The sequence below is a fragment of the Rattus rattus genome, chromosome 8 (genome assembly GCF_011064425.1).
Source record: "Rattus rattus isolate New Zealand chromosome 8, Rrattus_CSIRO_v1, whole genome shotgun sequence".
Taxonomy (NCBI): Eukaryota; Metazoa; Chordata; class Mammalia; order Rodentia; family Muridae; genus Rattus; species Rattus rattus.
The window spans coordinates 107,902,608-107,917,267 of NC_046161.1; the positions used below are offsets into that span (position 1 = coordinate 107,902,608).

Sequence of the window (14,660 nt, forward strand, 5' to 3'; positions counted from 1 at the left end):
CAATGTCAGGGACAGAGCTTAGCATCAGATACTATGAAAATAGACTGAAGAGGATGGGGTGGGCAACTTACAAACTTAGAGCATGTAGGCTGAACCTGGTGAGCTGACCGTCGTTGTAGTAATAAATGAAGTGTCTGAGTGTGTGTGTGTGTGTCTGAGTGTGTGTGTGAGTGTGTATGTGTGTGTATGTTTGTGTGTGTTTGTGTGTATGTGTGTGTGATTGTGTGTGTGTGAGTGTGTTTGTGTGTGTGTGAGTGTGAGTGTGTTTGTGTGTGTGTTTGTGTGTTTGAGTGTATGTGTGTGAGTGTGATTGTGTGTGTTTGTGTGTGTATGAGTGTGTATGTGTGTGTATGTGCGTGTGAGTGAGTGTGTATACCTGTTTGTGTGTGTTATAAGTGTATGTGTATATGTGTGAGAGTGAGTGTGTTTGTGTGTGTGTGTTTGTGTGTGTGTACATGTGTGTATGATTATGTGTGTACGTGTTTGTGTGTGTGCGTTTGTGTGTGTGTGAGTCTGTGTATGAATGTATGTGAGTGTGAGTGTGTTTGTGTGTGTTCATGTGTGTATGATTATGTGTGTACGTGTTTGTGTGTGTGTTTGTGTATGTGTGTCTGTGTATGTATGTATGTGAGTGTGAGTGTGTTTGTGTGTGTATGTTTGTGTGACTGTGAGTGTGAGTGTGAATGTGTTTGTGTGTGATTGTGTGTGTTTGTGTGTGTGAGTGTGTGTACATGTTTGTGTGTGCTATAAGTGTGTGTGTTTGTGTGTGTCCGTGTGTGTACGTGTTTGTGTGTATAAGTGTGTGTGAGTGTATTTGTGTATGAGTGTTTGTATGTGTGTGAGTGTGTTTGTGTAAGTGTATGTGTGTGAGTGTGATTTTATGTGTGTTTGTGTGTGTGAGTGTGTTTGTGTGTGTGTGAGTGTTTGTGTGTGTGTGAGTGTGTTTGTGTAAGGGTATGTGTGAGTGTGATTTTGTGTGTGTTTGTGTGTGTGAGTGTGTGTGTGAGTGTGAGTGCTTGTGTGAATGTGTGTGTGAGTGTGTGTGTATGTGTGTGAATTTGTTTGTGTGTGTGAGTGTTTGTGTGTGAGTGCATGTATATGCGTGTGTGTGGGAGTATGTTTATGTGTGTGAGTGTGAGTGTGTTTGTGTGTTTGTGTGTTTGTGTGTACGTTTGTGTGTGGTATGTCTACATGTGTCTGTGTGTGAGAGTGCGTGTCTGTGTCTATGTGTTGTATACATGTGTGTGTCTGTGTCTATAGGTGGTGTGTAGTTGTGTGCATGTCTATGTGTTGTGTACCTGTGTTTCTGTGTGTTTTGTACATGTGTGTGTCTGTGTGTTGTGTATGTATGTGTCTGTGTCTTGGGTACATGTGTAACTGTATCTGTGTATTATATACATGTGTGTCTGTTCTGTGTTTGTGTCTGTGTGTTCTGTTTTTGTGTCTGTGTGTTATGTGCTTCTGTGTCTGTGTGTTGTGTATGTGTGTGTCTGGATTTATGTAATATGTACACGTGTGTATCTGTGTCTATGTACTGTATACGTGTTCGTGCGCGCGCGCGCGTGTGTGTGTGTGTGTGTGTGTGTGTGTGTGTGTGTGTGTGTGTGTATGTGTGTGTGTATTGTGTATGAAGGCCAGAAGTCAGTCTCAGAGCTGTCCTTCCTCAGGATGCTTCCACACTGTCTGAGTTGCTTTGGTTTGACTTTGTTTTCGAGACAGGCTCTTACAGTGTACCTGAAGTTCACTTACTTATTCAGCCTGGCTGGCTGCTAGTGAGTCCCAAGGATGCGCAGGTTTCTGCCACTTCAGAGCTGAGATTACAAACATGTGTAGCCACGCCAGGCTGATTACATCGGTTTGGGGGAATGAGCTCAGATCCCCTGTTTGCATGGCAAGCGCTTTACCAACTGAGCCACTTTTCGTAGACTCTGTAAGTGAAGCCTAAGGGAATGTAGCTGTGTTTGCCTTTATCTGCATGATTCACCCATGCTTCTGTAGTAAAGACATTTGGCCCTGAGGAAGTTCTTTACTGTGTAGACTTTCACAGATACATCAGACTGGGCACTAAAATAAAGTGTATGAATTTGCACATCCCAGTATATCCCCAGTGGGACTGGTGCAAAAACCTTGCATGTCAGTGGATAAAGTACATGCCTTATAAGCCTGAGAATGAGAGATAAGATCTCTGTGTACAGGTAAGAGTGGTGACCACTCGGCATTCCAGTAGACAGGGGAATGATCAAAGTAGGCACTGGGCATCAACTCTGCTTCTACACACAGACACACACACACATGTACACATATACACACATATACACACATACACACATTCACATACACACATACATACATATACACACATACATACATATATACACATACATACACATGTACAGAGCTATACACATGTATACATATACACACATACATATATACATATATACACACATACACACATGTACACATATACACACATATACATACATACACACATTCACATACACACATATACCTATACACATACACACACACTCACACAAACACACACACTCATACATAAACATATACAGCCCCATAAAACCAACATGCCCAACCCCACACAAACAAAAAGACAAACAAAACCACTGAGCTAAACAACAATGATCTTCATGTGTAAGACGTGTCTATTGGCTTAATCTTTCTTGAGAGGAACTCACTTGACTAGGTCACTGAAACCAATATTCCCCAAACACACCAGAAGGGACACAATGACTTAGTGTGCATATACCTATGTGTCTAATTCTTGTAACATATCATATTTAATGTGCAGCCTGCTGGGCAGACAACTAATGACCCCTGTCACCCCCTGGACCATGTGTTCCCTCGCCAGAACCTGGCCTTCTGTTAGACTCTTCCCTCCAAAGGTAACGAGCACGCTCTGGTGCCCTGTCCTGGTTCTTCACAGTAGTGTACAGGGCCTGCGAATATCTGTTGCGAATATCCAAGTGGAGCAAATGCCCCCTCATTACAGCTTATTGCGAAGAAAGAGAGGCAATTACTCGGTCCAGGTCAAGAAATGCCCTTCCTGACATCAAAGAAGCACACAGTGTTGGAGGGGAGAGAGGAAACTGACTTCTAAGGGTGGCTTGTGGGAACACTTAGAACTGTGTCGGGTCTCTTACAGTAAACACAATTTAATGGTTAATTGTTGCTAATTGGAACTACTAATGGACCTAATTTTTAATTAAGGGATGAGATGGAAGTCATTTGGAATTAGCTCATGGACTCCAGGAGAACACATGCTGCCCAGAGCTTGAGAAACAGCTTTCTTCTTTCAAGAGACTTCAGTGCTCTCTCCCAGCCTGTGGATGATATGGGGAGTCTTCAAAAGTAATTCTCACCCAAGGGGGGACAGCATGAAGCTCGCCTCCAGCTAAGCATCACTGTCTGCACTAAGGATTCTTCTCCCATGCAAATATGTGTCCATCGAGAACTAGCAGCAACCGCAAAGCCAGCTGTGTAGGGCTCTGCCTTCTGTTTTGTTTGGTGTGGTTTGGGGTGAAGGCAGAGAGACTAAGTCCCACGATGCAGCTCGGGCTGGCCTCTAACTGCATGGAGCAGGTTGATGTCTAACTGCCTGCACAGCCAGGCTGGCTTCTAACTGTCTGTGTGGAGCAAGCAGACCTGTAAGTGTCTGCATGGAGTAGTCTGACCTTGAGTTCCCAAGTGCAGTGGTAACAAGCCTGTCCACCAGCCTCCACCATAGTCGTGGTCCTCTGTGTTATGTGTAACTCCGTGTAAGCATCAATGCCTCATATTTGGTTGATGGGTTAGGATTGTGGGTGCCTTTCTGGGAAACCTCCATAGATACTGATCATTACCCATTCCTGTTTCCGGCAATCTACAAAAGTCTACGTCAGAGACCGAACACAGGGTGCTCACATTCTGTGCTTTTCTCCACTGCCTTCCCCTTCCCATGTCTCAGGTTTAAATGCAGACCGACAGGCATCCTGGTAGAGGAGGAAGGACTTTGACTCTCCCTTAGACACAGTCTTTTCTTGAGTCAAACCAATGTCATTGAAGAAGATGAAACATTTACACATTCTCCCTCAAATTTATTTTAGAAAGGAAACTCAAGGAACATCTGGGAGGAGGGAGTGGAAATACTCTAAAAGCCAGAGGACTGGGGAGCTCACCTTGGGATTGTGTTTCTTAGTCATATCAGAAGCTACACCTTAGAATCTCAGTAACACGGCCACCCGTACACGAGCTCATCAGGATGACACCGATGAACATGCCAAACTGAGTGGGAAAAGCCCGTGAGGCCTCAACACTACACAAAGAATTACATGCAACTAGGTAAAGCAGTGCTCTCCCCCAGGGAAGAGCACACCAATTGGCTGTCCAGTGGCCAGCGGTCAGCCCTGAAAGCATATGTATATGCAAGTAACAGTATATGAACTAACAGTTCTATTTTCAAAGGTAGACCTATATGGAAATACATATATGCACACAATAACAATTGATGGAAAGAATAGATCATGAATTTGAAGGAGAGCAGAGAGGGGTCTATGAGAGGGTGTGACAGTGGGGGAAGGGAATGTTTGAATTAAATCATAACCTCAAAAGTAGACAAATGAAAGGCAGGCTGTATTAAGGACCTGTGGCTATAGTCATCTGTCTGCTAATTGTCATGGTTTGTCTATGCTCAGCCCAGGAGGTGGCACTATTAGAAGGCATGGCCTTCATCCTGGTAATGGAGCCAAATCCCATGATGGTAACTCCAAACTCCACCACCATAGAAAGATGGTGGTTAAGATAGATAACACACATTGAGACAGCAATTAACCTCTCTACTGGCATTGCGTAGACATCTTAAAGTCAACACACTCAGCAAAGAATTCGGCCTTCTTCCCAGCAAATGTGATCTTTCTCTGCTTAGCTCCTGAAGAGTAGAATGGTGGACCATGGAGTTGTGGGAGTTGAAGACCTATGCTTTTTCTTTTCTTTTTTTCTTTCTTTTTTTTTTTTTTTTTTTTTTTTTTTTTTTTTTTTTTTCGAGCTGGGGACCGAACCCAGGGCCTTGTGCTTGCTAGGCAAGTGCTCTACCACTGAGCTAAATCCCCAACCCCAGACCTATGCTTTCTTAATTTGATGTCTATCCTGATACTCAATTGGTTACAACATCCAGGGTATTCCAAACCCACCACTTATTTATCACAAACTCATTAGCAGTCCATGTCATGGTCATTCCCAGAAAGTGACTACTTGCCACCACGATCTCTTTCCTGGATTCCTCAGCATGTTTAACCCTTTTCTGTTTTTTAGGGTTGTTTTGTTTTGTTTTGTTTTGTTGCCCATTTCCTGGACATTCTCCATCCTATAGGTAGGGCGACTGTGTCGTTCTCCAATTCTAAACACTTCCATTGTCATCAGGATAGAGCTCAATTCCCACACCTGACAACACTGCTACAGCCAATCTACTTTAACTTCCTAATTCCCTGTCTCTCTCCGTGTCTCCATGTCCTGCTAAGCCATCTGCAGCTTAGCAAACTTTCCATCCCCTGACCATGCAAACCCCAGGATAAGTTGGTTCCTTGGTCTGGAACTCTCAGCTCTGTTTTCATTGTTTGTTTGTTTTGTATTTTCGTTTTGCTTTAAATATTTTGTTTGTTTTGTTTTTGCTTAGCTAATTCTCATGTGTCTCTGTTTCTACATTTAGAAAATTCTTTTCCCAGACCCTTTCTCTGACCTCTACTAGTCTATGTCCATTGTTCCTTCTTGTACCAACGTAATCTACTGTGCCAACAATGATTAGTGTGACCATAGCGAACACTATTCAGATACTTCGTTTATGCCGGGATCTGTTCTAAGCATAGTGTAGAGCTTAACTTAATCAGTGCTCACAACTACCTCAGGTGATCAGTATTTCCACAGATTGGTAATGAACCACAGGGAGTTCAGTAGTCCCCCAAGTGCCCACAACCGAAAACCGATACAAGTAGCTTCTGAACTTGGATCTTTTACTTATGACGTGAACAATCAGTGGTAAAGGATTTACATTGTTGTAGGAAGATGTTCACAACTAATGCCTTTCATTCCTAATGGGAAGTTCTATTCCCATTGGTGAACGCAAGCTATCGTACGTTACCAGCAGAGATTAGATAAAAACAAATGAACAAGCAAAAAACAGATGACACGTGACTGAACAAGCAATTCTTACTCAACAGGAAGATCACGCAGACCTTGCTTTGATGAATGTCAATGCTGTATTTTGTGCTCAAATCTCAAATGACCGGTTACCATTCAATACCCCCATACTGTTCCCCATCCTAAGAGTTGACGTAACTTGTGCTCTATGCTTAATAGACCTCCTGCTGTAGTCTATCTGGTAAACCCCATTCAGCTTTACCGGTCCTTCTCCAAATGCACTTCATTTGTTTGTATCTCAAATCTTCTTTCTACATTCTTGTTTCAAACACTATCAAAAGAAACAGCAAAATAAAATTGAACTATGATGTTGATTTGTTTTTTACTAAAGATGGGTTCTATTCACAATTACATCTTCATTACTTAGCGCAGTACCTTGCACCCAGAAACAGACTGAAACTGTTTGAAATATTAATTGAACAAGAACAGCTTAGATTCTAACTCCATGGATAATTAAGTTAATTTCTTGAACTCCAGTGTAGTAAGCAATTTGATTGGCTCGCACACTGGCAAAGGCTAATTAGCTAAATCGCTTGATACTGGTGTGTTGGGATATTTGGAAAAGAGTTATTATCAGACTCAGTTTGCTTTCCTAATATGATCAATAGTTGGACAAAAGATACTCAGTTGGACAAAAGTCAATCAAATTGTCTACAAGTCAGTTAACAACAATTTATTGAAACTTTATCTACCTCTTCTTGGGCATAAGCCTGAGGAGAGGATAACTGTACAATATGCCCAACCACCATGCACATCTCAAAAGGATGAGCACCGTATAAAGTGGCCTGAAGTGTGGTTTTCCGTGTGTCCTTTTAGTCTCCTCCTTCATACACCGCTAGTGGCAACTTAATATATCTCTTATTGACCACATATCATATTGGTTGTTCGTGTGTGGTGTGGTATGGTGTGTGTGTATGTGTGTGTGTATGTGTATGTAGAGGTGTGCACATGTGTACAGGCACAGATATGCATGAATGCACATGCATGTGGGGATAAGGAGACATCAACTGTGGATACCATTCCCTTGGAATTCATCCACATTTTTTATTAAGGTGGGGTATTACATTAGTATGTGGCTCATTTATTTGGTTAGATTGGCTGGCCTCTACCTCCCCAGTTACAGCATTACTGTGTGTCTGGCTTTTTAATGTGCACGCTGTGGGATGGAACTCAGAGCTTCCTGTAAGCACTCCAATGGCTGAGATGACTCACAAGCCCCAGATCTTGGGTTTTAATTTTCCTATGTGCATTTATTTCTTATCCCACAAACACACACTTACACCACGCTTAAGTTTCTTTTAAGGCATTATGTTTAACTAGTCACTTCTCTGCTTGACAGTTTCAGTGGAATCATACAGGAACTCCCAAGGTAAAGCACTGGTTTTTTGGTTTTTTGTTTGTTTGTTTGTTTTGTTTTGTTTTTTTTTTTTTGCCAATATTGATTAGTTTAGAGGGCAACTCATGAGCACAAACACTTCCAACAATTGGCTTGCAATTTTCATTAGGCTGTGATGTCTTTGTTTGTGTGTGACTATCTTCATTATATTCATTAACACACACACACACACACACACACACACATGCACACACACACACACACAAAGTCTCACCATATAGCTGCCTAGAAGTCACCATGTAGACCAGGCTGGCCTTGAATTTATTGAGATGTGCCTACCTCTGCCTCTTGAATTCCTGGATTAACGGTGTATACCACCAGTGCCAAGATTCACGGTGTTCTTAAAGATGAGAGAATATTTGGTTGAGGGGTTATCTGTTATTATTAATATTGGTTAATTATGAGGAGTATATGCCTTTTGTCAAACAAAGAGGCAAAGGTTTAAAGAGAGTGAAAGCTATAAACAGTAAACCAAGTCTCCTCTAGAGAGTCACATGTTTTAAATGCAAAAGACACATAAAAATGGTAGGCATCTGACGTTTTAATGAATGGCAATCCATGGAGACCAAGAGTACCAGAGCGATGTCAGCCCTTCAGTCAGGAAAATCACAGCTCTGAGATGTGCACAGCCATGCGGATAACTAAAGAAATGTGTGTTCGGGAGGACACCCTACCCTTAGAGGCTGCATCACTAAAGTGGAGGGGCCTTGGGTGGGACACTCTTCAGTGAAAGCTGTCTCCTGCCTGCCAGGCTCGGCTGCCCCCTGGGTTGTTCTGGGCACTTCCTGAATGAGGTTTCATGCAGTCTGTGCAATGACCTCTTGGTTCCATCTGAATGCCTTTAACCATCAAACGTGCCAGAGACCCAGTCTCCATGCTTGCTACTCTCTTCAATTGGTTAAAATAAATGAACAAAAATCAATTATCTGTTTTTTTTTTTTTTTTACAGTTGTGTCCATTTTCCTCTTTCGACAAAGCACAAGTGAAAGTTAGGATGCAAGTAAAATTAGGATGCATTTCAAAAGCTTTTTTTAAAAAGCACCGACTTCTTTACACACGTATGCTCAGCTCCAAATACATTAACATTTTCAAATCAAATTAAATATTGCTAACTGAATGCCAAAGACTCTCACGTATCCTCAAAGCAAGTTCTGTTGCCTTGCTGTGAAAATGGAATATCAGAAGTGTCTCTTTCGATATCCCAAATACAACATCTTAGAAAAGAATTGAAGTTTTTGATTCATTCAACAGCTTTGTGAATACACACATCAGATCCTATCCTAGGAGCCAAGCAAGCACAAGGGATAACTCTGACTTCTGAGGGATTCTGGTCTCTAAAGCAGCGCTTCTCAATCCTTTATTTTTATTAATATGTGCTAGTTTTTTTTTTTGACAAATGTCAAATCTTTATCCTGCTTGTCAGAAATTCTGATGACCTTGTCAAACCACGAGACCCACTGATACACAGAACATTGACTAAATCTTCTGCATATCTTTCATAGACAAAGCATCTCAGAGATCTTACTTTTATTGTAAAGACAGTGTATTTATTTTCTAGACATAAAGCCAGATTGTCCTAGGAAACAGACTCATAACTGCACACCCCTCCCCTTGCCAAAATGAAATGCAAACATCTCATGCCCACCCCTGTTGAGAATCACTGCTTTGGAGAGTTTTGGAGAAAACCAGGCAAGCTCCATCTCTCCCCTCCAATTAAGTCTGAAAGGAATTAGATTTTCCTACCTGACACAACAGCTGGTGAAGTACCATAATTCTGTCTTGGGATTGAATCTTGGAATGAAAAAGAGCATGAGAGAGATTGCAATGAAGTCCAAAGGAAAATAAAAACAGAGTCTTAGCTTTACAGGTTGGAAAAGCCAAATGTGTGCCCCACAGTCACCTGCCCCCCACCCGCTTTCTGCAAGCACTCCAGGCATTGTGACTCTAGAGGACACTTGATTCTTAGTCTCCAGGCTGTGCATGCTATGGGGACCCGTTGGTCTCAGAACATCACCACCTTCCTCTTGGTCTGTTTGATTGCTCCCTTTGGGAGTTGATGAGAGGCTCTTGCCCTCCCCAGATGTTTTAATAGTTTTATAAGACAGCCCATCTGGAGGCCACCCAAGTGTGGTAGCTATGGAGAATAAAAGAAGCAACTTGGGAGGGGATTAATAAAAATTCTTCATATTTACACCACATGGGTTAAATGTGTTATAAAGCCTGTTACTTTTTTTTAATCATCCTGACCTGGTACAGAGAACAGAACGCTTCCTGCTCCAGGCCCAGGAACCTTGTGTGTAGCCACCAAGGCTAGCTAAGGCTAGATCTTATGAAACAGAGGATGGATGGCAATTTTCAAAGTGTCATGATATTGGATGTCGTGAAATGTGGAGAAGTGAAACTTCAAGTAGGCCTTGCATACCTGGGGATGTGTGTGTGTGTGTGTGTGGGTGTGTGTGTGTGTGTGTGTGTGTGTATGTTGGAGACTATATCAGGAATTTTAAACATGACAGAGGTTTTAGCTTCTGCAACTCAGCCACACTCTTTCTGTAATGTTTTTATTAGTACATTGCAATTATATATAATGATGGATTTACTGCATTCCAACAGGTGTACATGTAACTTCTGTCACGTCCACCCACACCCTAGAGCCCTCTCTGGCACCCTTTCTCATACCCTCCTACTTCTCTTCCCATTCCTAACCAGCCCTTAGCCAGAAAAGTGGCACAGAACCTGTGGTTGCAACTGGCCTTCTAAGAACCGAGAACAACGAACCCACCCCCAGCTCTCTGAAAAGATGAAGCCATCGGTGGTAATATGTCAACTCTTCTTTCATTCACATGACCTGTATTGCACTTTAAAAGCATAGACCTCCCCTCAAGTGTACTTTTTTTACGCACTTAGTAACTTTTCATTCACAGGTCCACCTCCGAGTTTAATGCCAATCCTTCTTTGGAGGAAATGGCGGGTCGGAAGAGGGCTGTGGACGTTGTAAAGCACTTAGGGTGGGAAGAACAAGCAAGCATTGCTCAGACTTCAGATGCAAAGAAACCATAGTTAGGAGTGGCCTGGCCTCAGCGAACAGACCAGCAGCCTACTGACTGGACCATCAGCCCCACTGTGAAGTAGGGTCACTTTGACAGCAATTCCAAAGATGTTGGTAATGGTGATCTGAGTTCCTTGACATCTTTTCATAAGACTTCAAGTTAGTATTCAAAACTTAGGGAAAAATGAGTTAATATTTATACCATGCCATAATATATACATATCTGTAATTATGAATAGAAACATACTAATATAGTAAATGCTGGCTACTGTTTAGTAACTGAGGAATACAAACACATAAAATGATCAAAAGTAGGAAATACTTCAACCTCATTTTGAAAAATAGACACACTTGATTTGTAGTATTTTCGTTTTAAGATTGATTTTACTTTTAATCTATATGTATGTGGATATTGGCATGTGTGTGCAGTACCCATGAATGCCAGGAGGGGGCCCCACATTCCCTAGAGCTGAAGCTAACAGGCAGTTGTCAGTCCCCTAATGTGGGTGCTGGGGACTGAATTCAGACCCTCTGGAGAGGAGCAAGTGCTCTTAACCACGGATGCACCTCTCCAGACTCCACCCTATTAGAATTTGACAGAATTGCTTGGTAAGTAACCCCTGGCGGTTACACTGTGTTCCACGGGAGCAAGTGCACAGCCCTGTCTTTTGACTTAGCATATCAACAATGCTTTCCCTGCTTGTATGAGACTGCTGTGTTTTTGTGCTGTGCTATTCTTGGGTCTGTGGATGAAGGAATAGTGGTTGGTTAACTATTCTCTACTAAACGCTGTCTAGTATATCATAACGAGTGCTTTGAGGCGTAAAGTCCTCCTCCTTTCCTTCACGCTCCCCTCATCCACGCCTTCTCAGAATTGAAGGTTCACAACCAGGGGACATGTGCTGAAGTGTTTGGGTGGACACTTTGCTTCTAACTGATGCTGTATAACATGAAGGTGTCACCAAAGCTAATTTTCCTCCATGTTTACAAATAATGTGTGGGTTCTCTATTTTATCTGATGTGTGTGTGTGCTTATATGCATGTATGTAAAATTATAGCACTGATAGTTTTTAAATATATTATTCAGTCTTCTGTCCCCTATTTTATCCCCAACTCACTCATTCACCTCAACAGTATTTCTATTAGAACCCTTCTACAATGATACTGCTTTACTGGAATTCAAGATTCATATTACTAAAAGTAAAGGTTTTATATTTGTATATGTATATATTTATTTAAATATCTCTCTACCCCTAAATCACAGACTTTCCCCTAACGCTTCATTCATTCTTTACACGACAACATTTCCCTGTAAAGAACTGTTATGTCACAATAAGATTAAAGAACTATTTAAAAAACCATACCCTTCACTTCTGCATTTCCTGTCTTGTATTAGTTTGCAATTGGCCGGTAACTTTTTTTTCTTGAATATTCACTTAAGGAATTGAACTCATAAGGATTTATGAAGCTATTTATCGCTTAGGATGCTGTTTACTGAATCATAATTCCATGTAAGATCTTCTGCTTGCTTTTATAATTCTCCATCTTAATATTGATATTGACGCCTAATGTTGGAAAAAATGAGTAATACATATTTTCATCTGGTAATAATCAGACTTTTAGAGCAGTGGAGAAGTGGCATGCCTGGAGAGTGACAGTGAACTCTGGCTCATCAGGACTATAATTCTAGGATTGTTTTTGTGTGTGGCAATCCTGACACCATGGACATCGGATGATGTCACAGTGCAGACATGGCTTGGGGAAGGCGACCTGCGCCGGAGATAAGGAACCGAACAATGTCTTTTGATTTCTTTCTGAGGAGTCTGGTGACATGGTGAGCCACCGGTGACCAGCAGCTGAACAAATGAAAGGGAGATAAGAAAATTGTAAAACAAGATTGTCATGCAATATCGAGGTCCTCAACACGCACTCAAGTCCCGGGCGGCTTCGGCTAAAGCTCCCTGTAACTCGATAAGAAATTATGGACAATGGGGCTTTGCTCTCCTCGAAAGAATTCTGTGAGAAAGAATAAATAAAAGCAGGAGAAGTACAAAAAAAAAAAATCCTTCCAGGTTAGAGCCAGGACACAAAACGGGTGTCTCGTTTGCATCCAATTCATTTAGCTCAAAGCCTGCAGGTTCAGCCCAGCTTAGAACTGGGTAGAGAATATGGATCGATACACTTTGAAGAGGAAAATTCCAGATGGAAATTCTTTCAACGACATGATTTTAAAACCTGAGGTCACACGAGATGAAACACACCTGCCTTTTTGAAGATTACAGAAGTTAAGTATGTTTTGGTTCAATACGACTGACTCCCTTTGTCACAATCTCAAGAAGGAAAGTGGGATGCTTGGTGGCCTTATCTCTGTTTAGGACAGGACAGTACGACCCGAGCTCCCCTGCTCTTCAGTCTAACCAGTGCCTACCCTGAGTTATCCCCCAAAGCTCGCTGCACTATGCCCTGGGAGCCCATCTGCCCCTGGGATGTTTCTGTTCTCGGTCTCACTTTTTGTAAAAATTCCAAGAGCCCAGATGTCTGGAAGTCTCCGAAGACCGTCACATTGGAGAGAGACACCAATGTACGGGGATGAACGTCTGAATGAGAAATGCCCCCGACAGGCTCAGGGATTTGGACACTTGGTCCCCAGTTGGTGACGGTGTTTGAGGAGGTTACAGAGTTTTCAGGACCCAGGACGTTCTTAAGGAAGAAGGTCACTCAGAGGAGGCGATGGACACCTGCAGCTTCAACCTCTTGTTCTCTCTCCGAACTTCTTGTGTGTGTGACAGAAATGGGGTCACACTGACTCCTGCTCCTGCACTGACTTCTGTGTCTTCCTTGGCACGATGGACTCCTTCTTTGGAACTCTAAGCCAGGCAGACTCTCCTTTGTGTAAACTGCTCTTGGTAAGGAGGTTTTATCATGCCACCAAGAAAGGGACTAACACATAGTTCAGATGACAGGGTGGAGAATGAACTGTAGACTGGCGAGACTGAAAGCAGGAGGTACAATTAGGAGATGGACACAACAAGCCAGATGAAGCCAAGGAAGGGGGGAAGACAGGGTAGGTCTGACAAATGTCTGGGATTTAACTCCTGGGACTTAATGTAATGGTACGTGGAGGAGAGGAGGAAGGGCAGCATATTTGTTGAGTGTAGAGTTTAGCTACTGGGTGGGTCATCACAGGAGTAACTTGAAACAAAACAGGGCAGGAACACAGAAGAGGAGAGGGGTAGAGTTGGAAGGGGACGTTCAAGGAAGTCCAGGGCATGAGTGTGAGCTGCAGTGACTTTGAGATGTTGAAGATAGATCTCCACGGAGAGCAATAGATGCGTTTGATGTTCTGAGACAAGCATTGAAGACTCCTGCTCAAGAGTCTTCAGTGTGGTAGATGGGGTGGGAAACCATGCACATGGACAGGATGGCTGGAGAAAAGCATGTGAGGACTGTGCAGTGAGGCCCTACCTGAGCTTGCAAAAGGAAGGGAGGAGGAATGGCTAGGGAGAAGGTGTAGAACCCTCTCTCAATCTGGGAGTTTATTGGACAAACAGGGCCAGATATCTAAATACATGGATGTTCCACTCAAGATACATACAGTTTATATTAAAAATGAATTGGACACTGAGGCCATCCTGAGTCTGTGTGCCCATGGGGCAATAACTGATGGCAAATGGCTCATGGCTCTGCTCTCTACACAAAGTTCTCATAGGCCTGGCTGCTGAAGGTGCTGTCTTCACCCATTAGGTGTCCAATACCCAGGGCAAGGTATTACACTGAAGAGGAAATCCCTCTAAGTTATCATTTCAATGCCATGTATATTTGTATAATGTGGCCAACAGAAAGGGCATTTGATTCCATGTATCCAAGGTAATTTGCTTAACTTCAGCAGGTTCATGCATTCACATGACTAGAAGGTTAGCTTTGGGACTCTGGGATAGTATGTTAGCAGTTGACACAGGGGACATGTCAAAGAATTAAGTGATACCCCTCAATAGAGCAAGCAAAGGGGCTGGATGGTTGGTTTAGTAG

The 14,660-nt window shown here is 42.6% G+C and overlaps 1 protein-coding gene across 5 annotated transcripts in view; it reads right to left on the reverse strand.

Moving 5' to 3' along the window:
- The window catches only part of Rbms3 (RNA binding motif single stranded interacting protein 3), a 665,104-nt gene that overhangs the window by 32,099 nt on the left and 618,345 nt on the right, over window positions 1-14,660 (reverse strand). For 4 of the 5 annotated variants that reach the window (XM_032911069.1, XM_032911066.1, XM_032911068.1 and 1 more), the window contains one exon: window positions 9,329-9,376. The exons of the other annotated variant lie outside the window; for it this stretch is intronic. In XM_032911069.1, the coding sequence (XP_032766960.1) occupies window positions 9,329-9,376 (48 nt within the window). The remainder of the gene's footprint in view (window positions 1-9,328; window positions 9,377-14,660) is intronic. 5 annotated transcript variants of the gene reach the window in all.